Here is a 23095-nt window from a genome sequence, read left to right as displayed (position 1 = left end):
TGATTCTGTATCACCGTCCTGGGAGAGCCAGTAAGGTACCGCCCACGAGTGGGGAGGGAGGCAGGCGCTGAGGCAGGGCAAGCAGAGCCAGGCTGGCGGGGCACGCTCTGTCTGAGTGTTCTGGTATTAGGTGATCTTGTAGAGCTAAGGTCACACAGCCCTGTGCAGTGGGGGAATCTTGGAAGAAGACAGCTGACCCATGTCAGTGAGCAGAGCCAAACAGATGAATAAAAAGTTAAAGTTTTCTTATCTGAAGCATCCCAAAGCCTCTGCGTCTTTGGAGCTTTAGGAGTGGGAGATGAGTCAACACTATGGCAGAAACCACCCCGCCTGCCCTGTTGGCACCGAGCTTCTACCCACCTGATGGTGTTATCTGATGATCCACTAACAACCAGCCGGTCCCTGTACTGGAGACAGGCAATGCCTCGCTTGTGCCCATTCAGAGTACGAACAAATTCACAGGTACTCGTACTCCAGACCTGTAACAAATTAGCAACAGAGTGAGTACAGAAAAGTCCCCTCACAATATACCTTTCTCAGAAAGTCAGAGCTCCAGGAAGGATCAAAATACTTGACTATGAGACAGCGCTGGGAGGTGGGGGGCCAGATGAGACAGAATCAAGCTTTCTTGGCTGCTGAGTGATAAAACTGGAATGAAATACAAAGGGAGGCGGTGAGGTCTCCAAGCCTTGAGATCTTCACAAAAAGACCGTCTCCTGGAGGGTTCAGACACTCACCTGCCCAGAGGGAAGAGCCCAGGCCAGATTTTATGGTTTACACCAGCTGACATGTCAAACCCAATGTAACAGATCTGAACAAGCTTCACCTTTCACACCCTCCTCTTCTCGGCATAGTTTCTTGAACAGCTCTATTTGTTTCAACACATCACTCCGAATATTATGAATGTGGAATGAATAATCCCCCTTTTGTGAAACCATCTGCAAGACTTAGATGTTCATAGCCACACATTACCAGCCAAATAAGGAGACACAAAGCAAACACAGTGCCTGAATTATTTTACCAGTTGCACTTGTAGTTGAGTGGGTTAACTAGATATCCACGTGCAAAGAATGAAGTTGAATCCCTACCTCACACTATATATAAAAATTTAATTCAAAATGGATCAAAGACCAAAATGTAAGGACTCAAACTATAAAGCTCTTAGAAGAAAACACAGGAGTAAATCTCTGTGACACTGGATTAGGCAATGGTTTCTTAGGTGTAACAACACAAGCAACAAAAGAAAAAAATTGATAAAATGCACTTCATCAAAATTAAAATAGTTCTATGTTTCAAAAACAACTATCAAGAAAGTAAAACCATTAAAAAAAGGAAAGTGAAAACACAACCCACAAGATTAAAGAAAATATTTGCAAATATTTATCTAAGGACCTTATTATCAGAGCATATAAAGAACTATTGCAACTAAACAACAGAAAGACAATCCAATCTGTTCAATGAACAAAGGATTTAAATAGATTTTTCTCCAAAGACATAAAAATGGCCAACAAGCACATGAAAAGATGCTCAACCTCATTAGGCATGAGGGAAATGGAAAACAAAATTAATAGAGATACCACCACACACCCACTAGGACAGTGGTTCTCAACCTTCTGGCCCTTTAAATACAGTTCCTCATGTTGTGACCCAACCATAAAATTATTTCCGTTGCTACTTCATAACTGTAATGTTGCTACTGTTATGAATTGTAATGTAAATATCTGATATGCAGGATGGTCTTAGTCAACCCCTGTGAAAGGGTCGTTTGACCGCCAAAGGGGTCGCAACCCACAGGTTGAGAACCGCTGCACTAGGATAACTGTAATAAAAAGACAGACAATACCAAGTGCTGACGCGATATGGAGAATTCCTCCAGGCTGCTATTATGCAAGCGCTGATTAAGGCCCAGGCCCTCTTGAGTTCCAGGCACTGGTCTTGTACCAATGGTGTGGCTGAGCAGTGAGTGAATCACCTCATACAAATCCTAGCTGTTCACACAATCTAACGTATGATGTGACCTAGTCTGTGATCTGTGGGGTGGCACATACTAGCATGCTGTTTAGTGCAGGTCATAAAAAGAAGGGGTTTTTTTTGTTTGTTTGGTTTTTAGCCAATTTCAAATATTCATATATAGCTGGTGAGATTGTAAACTGGTGTAGCCATTTTGGAAAACCGTTTGGCAAAACTTAAACACAGAGTTATCATCCCAAGAGAAATTGTCTGCACAAATGTTTATGGCAGCATTATTCATAATAGATAATGTATAAACAACCAAAATGCCCATCTACTGATGAATGGATAAACAAAATGTGGCACATCCATCAATGAAATTTTATTCAGTCATCAGAAGAAATGAAATACTGTTACATGTACAATGGCTATGGGTGGGCCTGGATAGCAATACACTAAGTGAAAGAAGCCAGACACAAAAGGCCCCATATTGTATGATTCCATTTGTAAGAAATGCCCAGACGGCAACTCCATGGACGGAAAGTAGACTCGAGGCAGCCAGGGGTGAGGGAAGGAAAGAGGGGTTGACCGCTAATGGGTCCGAGCTCTTTTGGAGGCGACTGAAAATGTCCCGGAACTAGTTATGGTTACACAGCACTGTAAATACACTGAAGGCCACTGAACTGTGTGCTTTAAAATTATGAATCCCATGGTATGTGAATTATTTTAGTAAAGTTGTTATAAAAACGTAAGAAAGCTAGATTTTTTAAAAATTAAATGGATATCGATCCTGTGGGTCACCCTAGACTACAGCAACTGCTTGTCACATGTCTGCTGCCCACATGCTAAGCTTCCTGAAGACAGGGACATGTGTTGTTCCCATCACATCCCTAGCAGCCAGCCCCGGGTCTGTGGCATGACAGGCTTGGCTCTCAAAATCAGGTGCCTGAATCCAATCTCAGCTCTGCCGCTAGCTGGCTGCACGGTCTCGGGTGTAGTTCTTCACTCACTGAGCCACATCCGTACAATGGAGGCGATACCTCCTCAACAGTGTGCCAGGAGGGCGACATGAGGTGGTGACGTACAAGCTCCGAGCACATGGGACATGTTCAATAGGTTAGTTCTCGTCCCCTTATAAAGGCCACCGGCAAAGTCACTTCATGAAATAGAGGACTGCTCTCTTTCCTGGTCCCATGACCCTTTCCTCCTCCCGTCCTATAACTTAAGGAGCATGTGGAATGGGGTGGCTTCAGGGGCTGCTAAGCGCAATGGAGGAGAATAAAGATCTTGAGAAGTACCAGGCTGGGGTAGCCACTCCCACTCTCCCTCCATTCTAGGAGACAGAAGGAAGCGGATACACTTACTTTGATGGTTCTGTCACCAGAGGCAGACACGATGTACTTATCATCAAAGTCCACTACATTGACAGCAGCGCGGTGGCCAACCAGGACACGGCGCAAAGTGATGTCGGTGGCAGAAGCCATGTCCCACACCGCGATGGAGCGGTCCTTGGAGCAGGTCACCATCAGTCCATTGCTGAAGCGTAAGTGCAGGACAGCCTCATTGTGGTGGATCAACGTGTTCAGAACCTCGCCCGTGTTCACATCCCAGACTCTAGATGAGAACAGAAAGCACAATGCTGACCTACGGAGACAACCGGGAGAGCGCGTGGCACCCGCGCTCTGGGCCCATTCTTGTAGCAGGCTGGGGGGTGTGGACTCGACTTGTATTTGGTGACTGGGACCTGGCACCTACGTACAAGCTAAAAGGAGCAATTTCTCTGTTTGCTGAGAAGTGTTTCAAAAGAAGGCGGCCAAGTCTGGCTCTGCTCAGGTGCAGGTTTATGTAAGTCGGGTGTTTATGGATTGTGCCTGCAGGTTTGTACTGATGGTAAAAAAAAGGGCTCTTCAAATAAGTGGGCGCTGCAGTGAGTCTGAGGTGACGGGGAAGGGGCTTGGTGGAGGGAGAACCGAGGACAGTTACGGTTCTTTTTGACCTTTGAGAGGCCTGGAACCTAATGGACTGTAAGTCATGGAGTCTCATCAATCCCACAACCATCTATTCACCCAATGGCTTTATGGACAAAGCCAGTGTCTCCCAGTGGGTTCACCCTTGAGATATGGGGTGCTTAGGGGCAGTCCTTTCACATCATAGCTTTTCTGTAGCCACGGTCTCCCAAGAGGTCAAGCTGATGCAGAGCAGGAGGAAAAACTCCGGCTTCTCAGGCTGAAACGTGACCTACAGCAGAAACAAGGGCCTGGGAGCACTGCCAGGGAGAGGACACTGACATCAGGTGGCTGCTCCAGTCCCTTGGGTGTCTCTGGGGCACATCCTCTTCAGTCTCTGACTCGAAGTTGCTGGGCGAGTAGATGGTGTGGGATGGATGAGACGTCACGACTTCCAGTCCGTAGGAGAGGGGTGCCCTCCCCCCGGAGGACGTGCTTCCCCACCCCAGACCACAGCCACTGGGTGTGGAAATGTCCTTGTCCCAGTGGTTTAGGAGTGGATCCCAACACGTTTCCTTTCTACTCTCCCAACTTCCAACCAGCAGTCACCACCTCCCTTCTGAGAGGGAGCACTGCCATTACCAGCCTCGTCACTCTGCCCCGGGGGGGGGGCATCTGAAAACAAGTGTTGCCATTACCGGAAAGTCTACGCAATATGAAGACAGTCTTAAATGATATAAATTCAAAGCTCAGATTAACTATGTGACTCTGAGCAAATTGCTTAATCTCTCTGATCTGTTTCCTTGTACATCTATAAAAACAGAAGACAGTATCTACCTACTAGAAAGGGTGATGTGAGAATTCAATAGGATAAGAGTCCACAAAACACCTAGCACTCTCTGTGGCCCTGGAAAGGTTCCGCGAACAGCTGTTGCTGATTCTTTCAGACTTTGTAGGCTATTCCCACCACAGCCCCTCGGAGAGCCCCTGCCTCCTCTCTGCTCTGGAGCACGGCCCCCGGGGGAGCCGGCCTGCAGCAGACAGTGTGCTCTGTAGGAAAGCATGGTGCCCTCTCTATACTATGTGGTGATGGGGACAGGACCTACTTCACGAAATGCAGCCACACCCACACCCGAAGTGCATACGGAGCCTACGGAGAGGAGGTGCGGCTCTCAGTCTGCTCCTGGGAGGAGCTCAAGCTCAGACCGCTGAGCCACGCACTCACCTCACTGTGGAGTCCGAGGAGCCGGTCACAATGACACGTTCATCGTACTGCAGACACAGGACGGAGCCCGTGTGCCCCGTCAACACTTTCAAACATTCCAGGCTGGTTTTGTCCCAAATCTATTGAGATAAGATCAGATCAGTGTTTCTGTCTCACCTTATTTCTTGAATCATAAAATAAAACAAACCTGTTACAGCAAATAAGGGAGTTAACCATCAAACAGGTGGGACATGCGGGAGGGAAAGAGGCAGCACTGAGTACCTTCCCTGGGTCGGGGCTGCATGTGAACTAGCAGCAGAGGCCGTTAAAATTTGAGCTGAACCCTTCTTTCTAGACAGAGGACTGGGGAAGGGATCCCTGGGGCCAAAGCATGAGTGGAGGCCCCATTTCCCCCTCTTCTCACGTGGCTTCGCTTCAAGAACAGGCCCCAGTCATGAAGACGCACCACAGAGCAGTGGCACAGGTAACTAAAATTCCAAGAGAAACCCCATTTTCTAGCCAGAGTAAAAGGGAAAAAAGATCCCCGTGGGCAGAAGAGATAGGGAAATCCAAGAGAAAAGACCTGGAAAGAAAGGGCCCTTTAACCCACCACGCACGATGGAGCTGTGCATACACAGGACAGACTGCACAGCAGCAAGGCTGCGAGAAGTGAACTGCTACGAAGCTGCTGCTGAAGTCTCAGACCAAGCTCTGGGCAGTGCAAGCCCAGGACAGACCCAGTGGTAAGTGATAAAGGCTTTGAGAAGCAGAGAAGATATCTGAATCCTTCCCAACCTTCTAACTCCCTCTCTGCTGAAGTCACAACGAAATTCAGTTCGTGTTCTGAGGCTGACGAGGCTAACCACCTGCTTCAAACACACGCAGACATTTTCTCCAGAGGCTTGTAACAGGCTGCAAAGTCTTCACAATGTAACACCCACACTGTCCAAGCTACAATCCAAACTTAGCATCTTACAAACAGCAAGAAAAGTGATGGATTCTCAGGGGAAGAGACAATCAACCACAAACAACAGGCTGGAGATCACCCAGATGTCACGGCCAAGACTTCCAAGCAGCAACTGGAACTCTTCTCATGAGGCACAGCAACATGTTCGATGTGAATGACAAGAGAGACGCTCTCAGCAAAGAAACAGAAACTACTGGTGTAGAAAAGATATTTGAAAAGGCAAGAGCCAAAAACTTCTGAAATTTGGTGACTGAAATATATAAATTTACAGATTCAAAAAGCTCAGTGGAAGACTTCTTAGCACGATTCATAAGAGAAAAAAATTGATAAAACTGGATTTCATCAAAATTAAAATCTACCATTAAGAAAATGAAAAGTCCCTGATTGTAAGAAAATATTTGCAAAATGTATCTGACAAAGGACTTGCATGCAGAGTATGTAAAGAACTCCCAAAACTCAATATGAAATCAAAAAACCCATTTAAAAGAGAGAAAAGACCTGAACAGAACTTTACCAGTGAAGAGATGGATGGCAAACAAGCACCACTAAGCGAGAAGACGCTCACTGTCATCAGCCACGGGGCAAGTAAAAGAGGCCGACACACCCCTACGAGAAGGGCTCACGTCAGAAAGTGAGACTACCAGGCGCCGACAGGAGGCAGAGCAGAGGAGCTCTCCCACACCGCCGCCGGGACGTGCGATGGCATTGCTGCTTTGGAAAACCGCTTAGCAGCTCCTGAGCAAGTAAAACATCACTTAGCATCTGAGTCAGCAATCTTACTCCTAGGATTTTCCTCAAATGAAGTGAACACTTACGCTCTCACAAACTTACCTGCATGTTTACGGTGACTTTACTCATAACTGTGAGAAACGAGACACAGAAATGCCCTTCAGCAGGTGCATGGATAAGCTCACTGCGATGCACCCACAAAATGGAGCCCCACCCGCAATGACAAGCAACCAACCATCGCTAATGCAGCCACACAGACGGAACTCCAATGCACTATGCCAAGCGTAAGAAGCCACACTCAAAAGGTTACACACTCTGTAGTCCACTTAGAAGATATTCCTGAAAAGGCAAAATTACAGGGACGGAAACACCAATGGTGGCCAGTGCCTAGGTCAGTGGTCGGCAAACTCATTAGTCAACAGAGCCAGATATCAACAGTACAACGATTGAAATTTCTTTTGAGAGCCACATTTTTTAAACTTAAACTATATAGGTAGATACATTGTTATTAACTTAATTAGGGTACTCCCAAGGCTTAGGAAGAGCCACACTCAAGGGGCCAAAGAGCCGCATGTGGCTCGCGAGCCGCAGTTTGCCGACCACGGGCCTAGGGGAAGAATGGGAAGAGTCGGACACAAAGGGGCAGAACGAGGGAACGTCTGGGGAGGATGAAACTGTTCTGGATCTTGCGTATTGTTGTGGTTACACAATTACTTCTGCTGTCAAACAGCTTCACACAAAAACATACAGCTTTACACCAAAACAAGTGCATTTTCCTGTAGATAAATTAGAACTAAAAACAACATCCAACAACCCTGCAGTGTTTCCTTCAATGAGAAAATAAGCTATAAACAATGTAAAACAAAAGCTGTCAGATCAGCCGCCCAACATTAAACACAGCTATAATCCAGTTTATCTACTGAAAGGTAATCTAAATTGTTATCATCTGAGCCTTTCTCAGAAGTCATAAAAGGTAATGACTGATTTCCAGGCAAATTAGCAACACTTTCGCTAGCACACCAAGTCATCAAGAGTCCTGTACTACTGAGGTATTTTTCCCAGGTGCCCTAATACAGAATATAGAACATACATGTGCTTAGAGAAGGGTAGGAAGTGAGAGAACCCAGGGGTCTAGTATGAGTGCAGGAAAATGCTCTGCTTCTAGTTCTCTAGAACCATAGTCTGGAATAAATGAAGAGATTGTCACCTCTAGTGTCTAACGTGTAATCACAATTCTAAAGATAATGCATACAAAATAGTTATTCACCTTAATAGAATTGTCTCGTAGCCCACTGATAATCTTTTCATCATCGTACTGTAAACAGTAGACACCTTTACTATTTTCAGAGCGGCACTGAATCCTCTGCAAGTTGTGTCGTCCACACCGCCAGTTAGATTCTATAGTCTGGGGGAGAAAAGAGGCAACAAATGAGTTTTTGTGAATCAACTATTCTATCAGGCTCCAGCTCTGGCATTGCTTCCAGAAACGGCATACCACCGCTACCCATCTTGGTTTGCGTAACTGTCTGTGGATAGGAATCATGTTCTTTTCCAAGTAAGACATTAGCCCAACAATGTTTTTTCTCAAATGTTCCCTGCCCTTCTGGCAACTATCACAGGATTTCCAATGAGTTTGGGTTGGATTTTAAAAAAAAGAAAAAGGCCTAGACAGAACTCGGAATGTTTCAAGAATGCCATTTGCATCCAAAACATACAAATAAATAGTAACCCATTGGGTCCCTCTCTAATACCAATTAAAATATTTGGCGGAAGATCCCAACAATATTAAGCTTATACTGAGAAATCTGTGTATCCATCCAAAGCATCATCTTGATCATTGAGAAAAGATACTGAAAGCTACTACAGGCCAACTATTATCGAGAAAATTTATGTTTTCCATTTTTAATCTTCCTCCAGACTGAAGCTCCTTCAAACAAGAACGGCACATTGCAGCCCTGAGCTCTCATCTTTCATCATTCACGCCACACTTACCAACAGGCCAGTGTATTCCAGGTACTAGCTGTGCTAGGCCCTAGGCACTAAATGATCAACAGGAAGCACTCTGCTTTCAAGAGCGGCACCGCGCCAGGACCTGGGCACAGGATCTGGAACTGGGTATACTCCAAACATGTTTATTTGGTTAAATGATCCACGAATTGGCCTTGGAAGGAAATTCTTATTATTTCCCTTTTTTAAACAAGGAAGGAGTTTAATTTGCTTGAGCCCATAAAACTAGTAATGGGATGAGCTGGAAATCACACCCATTCTTCCTGACTCTAAGTCCACACTTTTCCCGCTAAGATATGCAGCCCTGGCCGGTGTGGCTCAGTGGTTATAGTGTCAGCCTGCAGACCGAAGGATCGTGGGTTTGATTCCTGGTCAAGGGCACATACCTCAGTTGCAGGTTCCCCAGCCCCAGTAGGAGTGCATGCGGGAAGCAACCAATCCTGAGCCGGCAGCATCACCTCTAGTGAGTTTGTAAAGTGTCAGACATAAGAGCACATGCCCAAACCAAACTTCTGCCACTGCTATCAAGGTAGACAACAGTTCTGTCTGTGTAAGCAACCTTTTAAAAAGGGGTCCAGAATATAAAGAATTTCTTACCCTGAACTCAGTGCTTGGAATCATTTAGAGAAATCGTGTCTTTCAGATGTGACTGAGCAACCTCGGCATGCTAAAGCAGACCAGGAAAATGCTGACTAGGAGGCAGGTGTACTGGCAACAAGCCTTATTCATGGCCAGTGACTCTCAGCAGTGGTTACCGTGTTCAGGCTACAACCCATGGGCTCAGAGCTGTGGCAGAATGCATTACTCCATATGAACCCAAGTATTCCAGAGATGAATATGTAACATCTCTCTCTCTCTCTCTCTCTCTCTCTCTCTCTCTCACACACACACACACACACACACACACACACAAACACACCCCAGGTGTTATTTTAAAAATTCATATAGCTGTTCTTAGTTCAAAATATACACAATTTTTAAAATATTATTGAATCAATAAGTAGCTTTGTTGCTCTATATTTCAATGAATGAAAAAGCACATTTACCATCACATTTTGGAAATGTTTGGAAAACATGTTTGGAAAACATTTTTTTAAAAAAGGGAGCGGGGGGGGCTCCTCAAACCAAAAAGAATTTCCTGCATGTTACGTTCTCCCTTTACTCTATAATGTTTTCTAAAACTGGGTGACTTGGTTATAATCTTTGTACCTAAAGCCACACAACAGAGAGGAGCTGGGGTGAGGCTATACAGTCAGCCTACGCCTGGACAGAGCACACCCGACAGGAAAGGCTGAGCCACGTTCTCTATCTCCGATCCTCAGACAAGAGGCAGACGCCAGGCCTCTCGAAAGCTCATGTTCTAAGTCGAATGGAAGTCAGAAAATGGCTCTGCTGCTCAATGCTTGGGAAGAGCCTCATTTTCTAATCCACAATCTGAATTTTAAGAGAAAAAGTCTGCCAAATATTCTTGATGGATCATTTTAGGAAACCCCACTTCGAGCTATTTCCAAAATTATTAGGTTTCTTAATCCCCAAACAAGTGTTTGTTTCAAAATGCCAGGAGGGCGACACGAAAGCAGCCCAGGGAGTGGACTGCCCTGCTACACGCCGCCCTGGTTCTAATTCCGCTTCCCAGGCCCGAGGCCACCCACAGAAGCAGGCAGACATCCTGCTGACTGTGCCGGCCCAGAATACTGCCTGCCACTTATGTGACGACCTCAACTCTTACTACAATGCTTGTAAGCCAGGTCTTTTTAGAAAAACTAGACCCTTAGAAGCAGAAGGCAGCCATTGCGGTAGAAAATACCTAGGTCAATTAGCAGCTTAGGCAAATGACTTGGGCTGTCTGAGCTGCCGTCTGCTCCTCTGTAAAAAAGGGGAAAATAATATCTACTTCCCCAAACTGCTGAGAGGATCAGCTGAGATGACACGGGTCGGGGTTCGCCACAGTGACCCTCTTCCTCGTCTGCGCAGAACACGGGCCAAGAGGAGTAGGCTCTGACCCAAAAAAATCTCCCCACCCAACTGCCAGGATTGGTGGTCTCAGTCTAGGCTGCTAGTTAATCCTGATAACCCTGAGCCCCCCTCCCCGCCAACCGCACCCAGGAAGGGGGCTCCGCCTTCTAATGCAATTCAACTCTTCTCCATTTCAGCAGCAGGCATACAGGACACACAGGTGCACCTCTTCGTTAGGCAGATACCTGCCATGTCACTTGGACATCATGTGGTGTGGCTACTGTAGAGGAATATTTCGTATTTCTGAGAACTTGTAAAATCCCCTTACCCTGTGCAAATTTTCAAAATACTGGGAAAGTAGCCATGATACACAGAGTATACAGCGGCATTTAAATTGGCAATAGAGTGAAAACAGATGTCAGAGTATGGAGGGATAACATTATTTTTAGAAGCCTAAACACAACTGGGTGGGTGGGCAAGTTTCAGCATTCTCTGGTCAGGACAATGTTAATATCAAGTTTGCAAACCACAAAAAAGCTCCCCACTTTCCCTGAATAAAATGCGGTTTATTAAAAGGTGAGACACGACACACCATCATTTCACCCGTGGGCTGTTCCAAGGAGAGCGCTTCAAAGGCCTTAACCCAGCGAGGAAAGAGGGAAAGGCATGTACATGAAAGGGCTGCCTCTACTCGGAGATGCAGGAGATACATCCCCGTTCAGGACACCAAAATGTGACGACTAGAACAAGGCCAGCTGATCCTATCCACTCACGCCCCTTTCAAGAGACAGTCAAGGACACGGAGCACTCACACAACTGGAGGAAGACGAGTTCACCCTGAGGTCTGTAGGTATCTAACAACATACATCTTTCTCCTTCACTTCTTGAGTTTTCCAGTTTGAAATGACAACACTAAGCCCACTTCTCCTACATAACTAGGTAGCAAGTTCTAAAATTTCTCTTAGTCTCAGTTTCCCCCTTATTACAGATGGGGACATGTACCTTGTAGAAATTAAATGCAATAACCTACGTAAGTCACACAACATAGTTCACAGGACACGGCAAGGGCTCAATCAAAAAAGGGATGTGTAACTATTATATTCTGCTAATGGAGGTTTCATATTAACCATATGGGCAGGAGCCAAGCCTGTGAGTCTCTCATTTGTTTGGTCCATGGATCACGGACAAAATTCTCAGCCTGTGTGTCCACCCAGAACAGAATTAAATATACTCCCAAAGGAGAGGTAAAAAACTCTATTGTGATGGGGTTAGTACAGAAAGCTGTATGAAATGCAGACTATATGGTTGGTCACAGCTACTCACTACTTTCAGGTATTGTGTAGTGTTAAATGCTTAACAAAGGAACTAGCACAAGTATTATTTTTATTATTATTACTATTAGTGATATACCAGTATAAAACATTGTCCCTTACACTAAGAGATCTAGCCCACAAAAATCTGGAGGAGACCCTTGTGGCCAACCAGTGGATTTTTCCAAACCACACTTTAAGAACCACTGGGCAGACCACCATGATGTAGAGGTTTTGTGTCAAATAGGGTTTTCCCCCATAGCTCTATTTTCCCTCACATCTGCCTCCTCTACTAAATAATATAAAAAAATATTATTTCAGCCCGAGGAAATGGATATGCTAGGTGGTATCACATACTGTCACGCCACAGAATATCAAGTTCATACTGTCAATTACAATAGTACTCATGGGGGGTAAATAAAATAACCCGTGTCACCAAATCTTCAACCTGATCATAGCTCTTCCAAAATTCCTACTTATCAATGATTGACCTTAAACATCATGCTTCTCATAAGAAAGGATTTACTAAATTATTCAAGGAAATTTAGAGCTACTTTGTAAAGAATAATTGGGCCCTAGCTGGTTTGGCTCAGTGAACAGAGCATTGGCCTGCGGACTGAAGAGTCCCAGGTTCGATTCTAGTCAAGGGCCCATGCCTGGGTTGCAGGCTCAATCCCTTGTAGGGAGCATGCAGGAGGCAGCTGATCAACAATTCTCTCTCATCATTGATGTTTCTATCTCTCCCACTCCCTTTCTCTCTGAAATCAATAAAAATATATTTAAAAAATAAAGAAAGAAACAATAACTGGGAAGGGACAAAAAGTAATATAGTTCCTAAGATGTTTGAAAAAGCATTGTCTTAGCATAACTCTCTAAGGGTAAGAGACAGCCCCTCTCCCTTGAACACACACCAACCTAAGATTCAAGTTAACACTGTCTTAGCTCCTAACACTGTAGGGGCAATTTATTCTAAGTTCTGCCAATGGATCAATTAATTCCTAAACACTTTGACTGTCCAGCAGCAGTGTGAAATGATTTAAGCCTCCCTAAAAGGTTACGTTATAGCTCATTTTAGGGAGCAAGACAAGGGTTTGTGCTTTAAATAATGACATTCCAGTCACATTCAGATTTACCATTAACTGAATGATTCCATTAGTTCACATCTGCCTCAAAAAGGGGGGGGAAAAACCTCCAAAAAAGCACATGTTTCTCCATTAATGAATTTTGGCACAATAACTTTTATGTCTATCACCTGGGGGAGAGGATTACTTCACGTTTGGGAAACCGAGTATAACTTTATGGGTGATACAGCACTGCCCAGAGAAGGCTAAGGTTTTCTGCCAAGGAGGAAATAGTGAAGTAACCAGGACCTGCCAAGAACACATGTGAAAGAGTTAATGAGAAATGCCTGTGCGTGTCTTTCCTGGTTCAAGGAAAAGGGCTAAATAATAAAACTGAACCAATTAGAACACATGACCAATATCAAACGCCTCCAGTGGTGCTCGTCAAGTTTACAGAGTTTTACTGGGCTGGTGAAGTCCCACTCACATCCAAACGGTCCGGCAGCATAATCTGCTCTATAAAACTCACTTAATTGTTGCTCACAATCATCTCTGAGTCCTTTTTATGAAAAAATATGGGAAATTTACAGAGGAAACTGCGACCGTGCCCTCTCTAGTTCTCGAGATGTGGCTCAAAAATATGAAACTGCTTACCTAAAAATCTGGGCCTTGGGTTTTGGAAATTTTATCAAATTAGAATGAAAAATTGACTTTGGATTATGGTTTTAATGGTGGCAGCCCTGCAGAAGCGTTTCAAGGCTGAGAAAAGTCAGATCTTTTTTACAAGAAGACGTGACATGTTCTGAAGAAAGCTACAGATTCTACAGTGAGTGGGTGTGACACATTTGCTCTAAGAGTTCAACTTAAAAAAAATTACTTGTCCCATGATTTTAGATCAACAGAACACTAAGACAACATAAAAAGTTGAGAACAAGACACAGCGAGCCCATAAAAAAAAAGATAAACCATAAAGTTACCTCTATATCCTGGATAATCTTTGGGTATAATGACCTATAAAATGAATTGGGAGGGCCATCTGTGGGTCTGTTTTTAAACAGGTACTGATCCCTGGCAAATAAAAACAAACAGATGTTACATTTTTGCACATAAGAGGGTGAATTTTATTTAAACGTGGTGCTTACAAAGATGTTGTATCATTCAAGTCTTTTGACACGCATTGAGCTTTAACAGTTCGAAAGTAGGATTTCTGAGTCTGAATGTGTGAAACACAAGTCTACTTCGATTTATAGCTCTCTAACATGATCCTGCACTTTTAGTTCCTGAATAGCCAACGCACAATAATCTAGCCTTTCTTTCTATAGTTTAACAAAAAGTGCTAATGTCGCTTTGTGAAAAACCTAACTTGGTACACATCAAATTTCCTCCCATAAAGAAAACACAGCCTTAACCCTCGCTCACACCACTGCCACCCATCGTGCATCGGTAGCTCTTTCTCTGTGCTCACTAGGCCAGGCTCCTGACGAGTACTAGGAGACAGAGATATATTTCAGTTAATTTCTCTTAAAAAAAAAAAAAAAGCCTGCCTGCTGTGCTTCCCATTATCTTTCATCTGGAACAATAACCAACAGCAAGATGGCATTATTCGATTTTCTCATATTTCCTTTCTTCTTATCTATCTCTTGGTAATGGTATTATCACTTAAGAAAAATGTGAAAGGAAAAGCATACATACAAGCTTTGAAAAGCCAAATCACTCAAACAATACAAACTTCCTACCAGTTAATAAATACAGAGCAAATGTACATCTCAGCAGGAAAAATTCTAACGGCTTTAACTCCCCCACCCAACTCCTGACCACTCGTCTTTTCGCGCTTGTTTAAAATAGGCCGATGCATTGGGCAAGTATAACTGCTTTCTTGAGTCATCAAAGTGACCCCAGGTCCAAGACACCTTTTTCCAGGGAACAAGCGACCCCAGTACTCACCACCCTCTTCTTTCGGAAAGTCCCTTCCACAGGGGGTCCGTGCGCACCATTCGCTCAATCAGCTTCTTCCACAGCATTCCTTCGGAGATCACGCGCTGCCATTCTTTACAGACCAGCTCTGCCGCACACAGAGACCTGGCATCCAGGTAGGAAAGAATGTTTTCTGCTATGTGATCTAAGCCTTGCTCTACAAAACAGAAAAGGCAATGAAGAGATGGGAAGGGAAATGGAAATGGACCGTCCTTCCGTAAGGATGAGAGGAACAAAGAAACCCTGAACCAGATCGCACGTTTGAGTAACATCAGTAGTTTGCAGGTACACATGTGCACACGAACAGACACACTTCTTTTTGGTTCTGATTTTTTTAAGATAAAGCAATTCAGGGCAACAGTCACTATGTGTAAAAGCTGAGCCTGGACCATTCTCTATCTGTCAGATAATATGACAAAATACTTTGACATAACTGAAATTTTAAAATCACTATGGGATGATGACTCTCCAAACTTTACAGATGAGGCACAGAGAGGGAAAGACTCAAGGTTTCACAACCACACAGGAGTAGAGCCAAGACTGGAATGCGGAGCTCTTTCCCCAAAGCTTGTGGTCTTGCCCCTCTGATCTATTCTCTGGTAACCTCCATCCTATTAATCCGAAATTATGTGAATCCCTTGGAGCTAAGGAGACAAAAAGTAAAATGCTGACAGCTTAAGAAGCTTAAAGTCGGTTGTACTTAGATGTATTTTTGTCAATAATTTCTTCATCTCCTTCTGGTGGAGGTAAAATTCTCAAAAGAGCCACATGTCTACAAAGTCTAGAATCTTAAGAGGTTTATCCAATACAATGCAAGGGTCCTCTTAAAGACAACCAAGAAGAGTGGGTGTTCCACACTAGATCTGTATGGTGGGCAAATGTAGTAATAAGTCTTTACCTCAAGTGGGTGGGTGACCATGTTAAATGGGTCAGAACCAAGGACAGCACCCATAAGTCTACCTATTTCCCTCCAGCCTGTCCTTGACCCAGTTGTAAATTATCACAAGGTACCCACAGTGAGACAATATAACCTCCTGGATGTACTACTGTCCAGTCCACATCTCTCTATTTAGTCTCCAGGGATATTTGGAGAAACTCTGCCCCATGACGACACTACCACCTCTACATCATTTTTCTGCACTACTTACTAGTCTGGTAAAACCTTATCAAAAAGGAAATGGGTGACTTTGGTATGGTTACCCTGTGTTCCCTTGCTGATGCTTACCACATAAAGTTGGAATTGCATTTTTTGTTTACAAGTTGGCACTAGCTGCTTTGTGTCCTGTTTTAACATATATAACAACTAGAGGCCCAGTGCATGAGATTCGTGCGTGGGGGGAGGGAGGGAAGCCCTCATCCCGGCCTGCGCCCTCTCAAAGTCCAGGACCCTTTGGGGGATGTCCAACTGCTGGCTTAGGCCCAATCCCTCCAGGGGACATCAGTCGGACATCTTTCTCACAGTCTGGGACCCCTTACTCCTTACCACCTACCTGCAGCAGAGGTGGGAGAGGCTCCCGCCACTGCCACTGTGCTCGCCAGCCATGAGCCTGGCTTCTGGCTGAGCGGCGCGCGCTCTGTGGGAGCACACTGACCACCAGGGGGCAGCTCCTGCATTGAGCGTCTGCCCCGTGGTGGTCAGTGTGCATCACAGCGACCAGTCATTCTGCCATTCGATTGATTTGCATATTATGCTTTTACTAGAGGCCCAATGCAGAAAATGGTGCAAGGGGCTCGGCCCCCACTGCCGCGGCTGCCTTGATCCCTGCCACCACGGCTTCATCCAGAAGGTTGTCTGGTCTAATTAGCATATTACGCTTTTATTATTATAGATTATATAGGATACCAAGTTCATTTCAGAAGTATTATAAACATTTAAATCTCTAAATCCCACCTCTCAGAGACAATAGTTTTTAACATTCTGTGTACATCCTTCTAGGCTTACACAAACCTACAGTCTTCTCGGTGCTAATTAACATTTGTTAATCCATTTAAGAATTCTGCCTGAGTATAACAGCAAATTTATCTGTCCATATCCCCCAGATACACCTTCTCCAGTTCTTAAAACCAGGCAATCTGCACATCAATCACGTCAGGGTACAGCCATGAAGGATTACCAAACACAGCTGACAGCTGGAAAGGACACCGCTCTGCCAGGAGCTCGCCAGTGGTTCTCACTGTCCTACCATTCTGAGAGCCAAACTCCAGGCTCTGCCACTCTCCTGACGAGCAATGACTTATCTCTGGTCGACTTGTTTATAGGAGCCGTGTGTTTCCTAAGTATCTTCCTAGCTTTCTTGGACTACAATTTTTCTATCCTTTCTGGTTTTAAATCCATTATTCTTAGTGGAGAAGAAAAAAAGATAAGTGAAAATATGCTGTATTTTTACTACACAATCTATCCCAAGAAGACAGACAGTCCCTTCATTCTTCATACTGATGCTCCAAATACTTAATTTTGTTTGTTCCAACTCTCCCAGATTACTTAACCATTTTGGACAATTTTACATTATTCAGCGTTTTTGCCTTCTTGATACCATTCGCAAAGGTTCTGGCTACTTTTTTTGTGACCGTGTCCTTTTTTCCATCTTTCTGACCACATCTATAATAATAAAAGGGTGACATGCTAATTGGACCAAACTTCATTGTCATTCCGGACAAAGCCAGGGCCGGAGCAAAGCCCGGGTCCCGGGTGCCTGCCGGTGGTGGCCAGAAGAAAGCAGCCTGGGTCCCAGGTCCTGGGTACCAGAGGGAAGCCGGTGCCGGCAGCCAGGAGAAGGAAGGCCTACTCTTGCACAAATTTTCGTGCATCAGGCCTCTAGCTTGTTTATAATCAGGGACATAAATCCACGGGTAATCACATGGGCTTCTCCTTGTGCCTCTTCACTTCTAGGACTGACAAAGTATTCATCAGAATCTCTTAGCCGGCTTTAACCATATTTCCTTTTAGAATCTTGACCCATGGGCTAATAAACAGGTTGGGAAGGCTAATAAGAGGTTATTAAGGAGCCAGATACAGAACAGGTACTCAGTAAGTGTCAGACTGTATTCCTTCTCTCGTCCTCAAGTCCCCAAAGGCTTATGAGGCTGATATTGTTGGTCAAGGCAGCTAAGCAGTGTTCCCTTCCTTGTTATTTTCTGAGAGAAAATATTACACATCCCCTCCAGCAAAGTGCTAAGCCCCCTCTAATATCCTGGCCACCCCCAGCAGCCACGCAGACCTTGTCACTTTCTGGGTCCAGCCTAGTCAGGTGAGGAAGGCAGTCCGAGTGCCTGGAGGTGTTAAACGAAGCATTCTCTGATCCGCTGCCTGCCTCTCCTTCACCCTTTCCTGCTGAGACTTCCCATCTCCCACCACCACCCCCTTCCCGAGGCAACAACACATTCAGGCCCCAGAAAGTGAGGCCAGAGCGCTGCGCTCACAAAGCTGAAGAAGTGCTGCTGTGGCTAATTATAGGCACCAGATGAAGGTCTGGAAAAATTTCAACAATAAATTAAAACAATTAAAAGGCACAAATTTCAAAGCTCAATATATAAATAACACTGTATCAAAATGAAACTCAAATGTGAAATGTCAGTTCAATGCCCTTGACTACAGCCAGTTCTAACACAGCTGCTTAGATCATACAATTACAGAAACTTTTATTATTTTAGAAACGTATTTCAAAGAACAGCTGCAAAGAAGCTTGGTCCCCACCCACCCCTGCTGTCCCTTCCCCCTTCCCAATCACAGATCTTCGTCCTTGTGAAATCTGAAGTTATAAACCAAAACAAAAAACAATGCAACTGCTAACAGCAGTCCGTCACTGGGAGCCTTTAACCTGGAATATAGTGACCTAAGGATCCAGGCAGAAATGAAGAGAAATTATGCTCAGGTCACAAAGTCCAACGTTCTGTTGTTTCAACAAAGTGCCACACACACCTACCTATATGATGTCAGGATGAATCAATACGGAAATTAGTGGGTGAATAATTAAAACTTCCTGGCAATAAATCTTATTACCAGAGAAGCAGGTGTTTCCTGTCTCTGGGCCTTTTCTTTTTCTGTTTTTTTCAAGCTGCCATCCTCAGAATATCCACCAGATGCCAGGCATATTATATACATTCTTTCATCTTCACAATATCCCATAAAGTATTATTGTTATTATTATTACTAGAGGCCTGGTGCATGATCGGGGCAGGGTAGGGACTGGGGGGGGGGGGGGGGGGGGCCTCCAGGGCGTGTCCGGCCCATCTTGCCCAGTCCCAATCGCTGGACCCCAGCAGCAAGCTAACCTACCGGTAGGAGCATCTGCCCCCTGGTGGTCAGGGCACGTCATAGCAACTGGTCGAACGGCCGAATGAACGTCGGACATTTAGCGTATTAGGCTTTTATTATACAGGAATATTATTCCCACACAGATAAGGAAACCGAGGTTCTGACAAGTGGGCTCACACGCCTATCAAGAGGCTCTCTCAAGCCAATGACCACAGCTGTTTCACTGGGTCGGGCTGGTTCTCTGGCCCTGCATCCAGCCCAAAGCCTTAGCTTCACTCTGGTTCTTCCACATCCCCAGAGACCTTAGAGCTAGTCTCTGTCCACACTGATTTATCATCCTTCCTTGGGGATAAAACAAATGAACAAACCACAGCCAAGAAGTGAAATGTTTCAAAAGTCTTAATTGCTTAGACACCTCACCAAAGGGATCCCCAATGCTTATCACCCTTTAAGTACAGTCTGCCTCCACTTCAAACGGTATAAAATTCCCCTTTAACAACAGTTCTTACAAACCACAAACTTAGCCTGCAGAAATTGACATTGCAGACTAAACATTTACCATGATTTTTAGAAAAGCATATCATAATTATCACTTTTTCCACTGAACCAAAAGGAGCCAGAAACCACAAACATTTTTCCATTTTCTTTATACTAACAGGTATGTTATTCACATAAGCATCAAAAAGTTAAAATGATAGACAATTTTTACAGAATTCTGACAATCAAAAGAAGTCTTAAGGTGACTGTCAATGTCAGCAGAGTAAAAATTCAAATTCAAAATCATCTATGTAAAAGTTAAACACCAAAGTAGAATAAGTTGCTGCACACATTATTAAATCCAAGTATGAACATATATGTGGACCTGTTTCTCCCACAATGCTCTTAAGTTTGGGTCTGTGTTAAGGAACTAATGCCAGGTTTAATTCAAGTCTACCAGACACTAACTAACACAATCTACTGAGCCAGCTTGTCCCCAGCTCTTTGAGTCCTACGTATGATATATACTGACATATGTATGTATGTTCAGATCAAATCCTGTTAAAACAAAAACAAATAGTATTTTAACAAAAATATTTCCATGTCCCAGCCAATGGTCCATTCATTTCATGTAATATTCAATACCACAAAATTCCACTTTAACAGAAAATGGACAATACCTTAAAATTTGCTGTAATGAAAACTAGATCGTGTGCAATTATACTAACCATAGCTATACACATAACACATGTTCATCTGTTCTGTCTCTTCTCCAAGACTATACACTCCTCAAGGAGCTGCCTCTGAACTAGACTCTACAAGTCAGGAGAACAACAGTGCCACCTCGTGGATATTCTGTAAACATGTTTGAGAAGTAAATTATAAGGGAAAATAAAATAAGACCCAACCAGTAGAAAGCAAACAAAAAATAATCAATAAACAGATTTGCTTAAGAAAAATGGAGCCATAGCTTCGTTTAGTTGAAAGCACTTCTGAGGAATAAGCACAATCACCAACTTTGGAATCACCCTCACTTTTCTTGCTGAGAGCAGCAGCCTGAGTCAGTAGGAAGGCTTGGACGACAGGGGCTCTGAGATCTGGCACTGTCCATACAGAGACCTGTGTCACATGCCCACTCATCGTACCTAAACACACCTGTAATATTCAAATTCCCTCTGTCTCATACAATTAAAGGCTTACCTTTTTCTTTCTCTCCCATAATTAACAACAAATATTACTGAATTGTGTTGCATTCTATACTTTAGGCAAATTTAAGAAATTTTCCAAAGTAACCTTAGCTATAACTTATTTCAGCCTTTGCACTAACTTTGGGACCAACCTGTACCATCACCTGCACACTCACCACAATGACCAAGATCAGATGTAAGGAAGATCGGGCATTTCACCCATTTCCTCTGCTCCTTGGCTTCCTAGTCTACACAGTGAGAAAGGGGATTAAGTGATGGCTCAGAGTCCTTTCTGCTAAGAAGTACTACAATTCTAGACGGAGAGGGATTGTATTTTGCTTTTTAGGAATACGAATGAATGAAATGGGGCAAACAGTGCTATATTTCAGCATAAAAACAACAGAGTCCCTTTCCCCTTAAACACGCCCACGGTACAAGCTTTGGAAGAGGGATTAGAAATCAGAAGCTGGCCTGCCAATGTGCAGCCCCAGGTGTCAGGTCTGAGACGTGAGCCCAGGTCCTGTTTGCTGGGACAATGCCTGGAACATGGAGTCCGGGTGCACTCACACCACAGTCAGGCTAAGCGAGGAGCTGCTCCTTGAGGGGCCACCCGGAAGCTCTGACAGGGCAGAAGTGGTGGCAATGGCACTGGTTAACCCTGGCTATTTCTAGGCTTGCCCTGGCATGGCAGTTGTAACTTCCAGACTACAATGACCATGGTAGAGGAAAATGCTCTGGCCAGCATTCTCTTCAGGAATGAAATATTTCTATCTTACTTAGCCAGACATAAATTTAAAAATGAAGATGAAGATGAAGAAGAGAGAAAGAGATGGAGAGAAAAAAATAGAAATAAATGAATGAATGAGAAATAGAAAATCAAAGGGGGATGAATAGGCAGAGAGCGATTTTCACAGCAGGGAGACTGTTTTGTATGATACTATAATGGTAGATACATGTCAGTATACATTTATCAAAACCCACCCGATTAAAACACCAAGAGTAAATCCTAACATCAAGTATGGACTGTGGGGCCAATGATGTGCTCGTATAGGTCCCTGTATTGGAACAAATGTACGACTGTGGCGTGGGATGCTGACAGTGGTGAAGGCTGTGTGTGTGTGTGTGTGTGTGTGTGTGTACGCGCGTGCTAGTGGATGGTGGAGGAAGGTGAAGATACTCGAACTCTCTGTACCTGAAACTATTCTAAAAAGCAGTATGTTTCTGGAGGCCCTCAGTGGACTGAGCTGCAGACGGGATTGGAACCTCCTGCTTCAGCGAGATCCTGTGTCTCCAGTATCACCTCAATGAACAGGGAGACCGGTCTATACCCTGAAGGAGTCTGATCCTGTGGGACAACAGACCTGCTCGGCCCATCCTGCTCGGTTCTCCCCAGATGATAAATACTCTTGACACCGAATCACCATCAAGAAACGTTTCAAGGTGCTGATAACCCAGCAACCGCGCCCCGTACTGTGAAGGTCCCTTAAATTTCATGTCTCTCCTGCCACCTGTGACCCCTGAGACTTTCCGAAACCAAGCTTTTCAGTCTGTGAGCCTTGAAGCCTTCTTACCACCCTGGCTCTTTGGAATCGGCGTCATTACCTTTCATCATGCTTCTGTGAAGCAATCATGGCAGCACCCCCCTTAAAGGGAACAAGTTTGACTTTTTCATATTTTGACTGCCATGTTATTAAAATGATTTGAAAGAGCTCTTATTTAAAAAAAAAAAAAAGTAATCTATTTCTAAAAAATTCAAAGTAAACTTAACCGGAAGAGCAGGGGTGGGGAGCGTGCACACAAGCAAGCAGGGTGTTGAGGGAGGATGCAGAAGTAAGTTTTGAGAAATGTAATGGAGACATGCTATCAGTTTTCCCAATATGTTTTGACATTCCCGAAGTGTTACTTTATTCATTTATTTTTAATACTCACCCGAGGACATGCTTTTATTGATTTTAGAGAGAGGAAAAGGAAGGGGAAGGGGGGAAAAGAGAGAGAGAGAGAGAGAGAGAGAGAGAGAGAGAGAGAAACACCAATGTGAGAGAGAAACATCGATCAGCTGTCTCATGTCTGGG

The 23095-nt window shown here is 44.3% G+C and overlaps 1 protein-coding gene and 1 pseudogene across 8 annotated transcripts in view; one reads left to right on the top strand and one right to left on the bottom strand.

Moving 5' to 3' along the window:
* Positions 1-23095, bottom strand: part of FBXW11 (F-box and WD repeat domain containing 11) — a 101208-nt gene that overhangs the window by 9723 nt on the left and 68390 nt on the right. For all 8 annotated transcript variants that reach the window (XM_070414410.1, XM_070414407.1, XM_070414408.1 and 5 more), the window contains 6 exons: positions 15075-15261; positions 14108-14198; positions 8064-8201; positions 5122-5240; positions 3315-3564; positions 361-479 (listed from right to left, as the gene is read on the bottom strand). In XM_070414410.1, the coding sequence (XP_070270511.1) occupies positions 361-479; positions 3315-3564; positions 5122-5240; positions 8064-8201; positions 14108-14198; positions 15075-15261 (904 nt within the window). The remainder of the gene's footprint in view (positions 1-360; positions 480-3314; positions 3565-5121; positions 5241-8063; positions 8202-14107; positions 14199-15074; positions 15262-23095) is intronic.
* Positions 21204-22499, top strand: LOC139011555 (H/ACA ribonucleoprotein complex subunit 3 pseudogene; annotated as a pseudogene).

The sequence above is a fragment of the Myotis yumanensis genome, unplaced genomic scaffold, assembly GCF_028538775.1.
Source record: "Myotis yumanensis isolate MYYU_CA2020_CCGP unplaced genomic scaffold, mMyoYum1.0.hap1 SCAF_5, whole genome shotgun sequence".
NCBI classification, from domain to species: Eukaryota; Metazoa; Chordata; class Mammalia; order Chiroptera; family Vespertilionidae; genus Myotis; species Myotis yumanensis.
The sequence above is the reverse complement of the archived record's forward strand: the minus strand, read 5'-3'. Positions and strand labels throughout refer to the sequence as shown.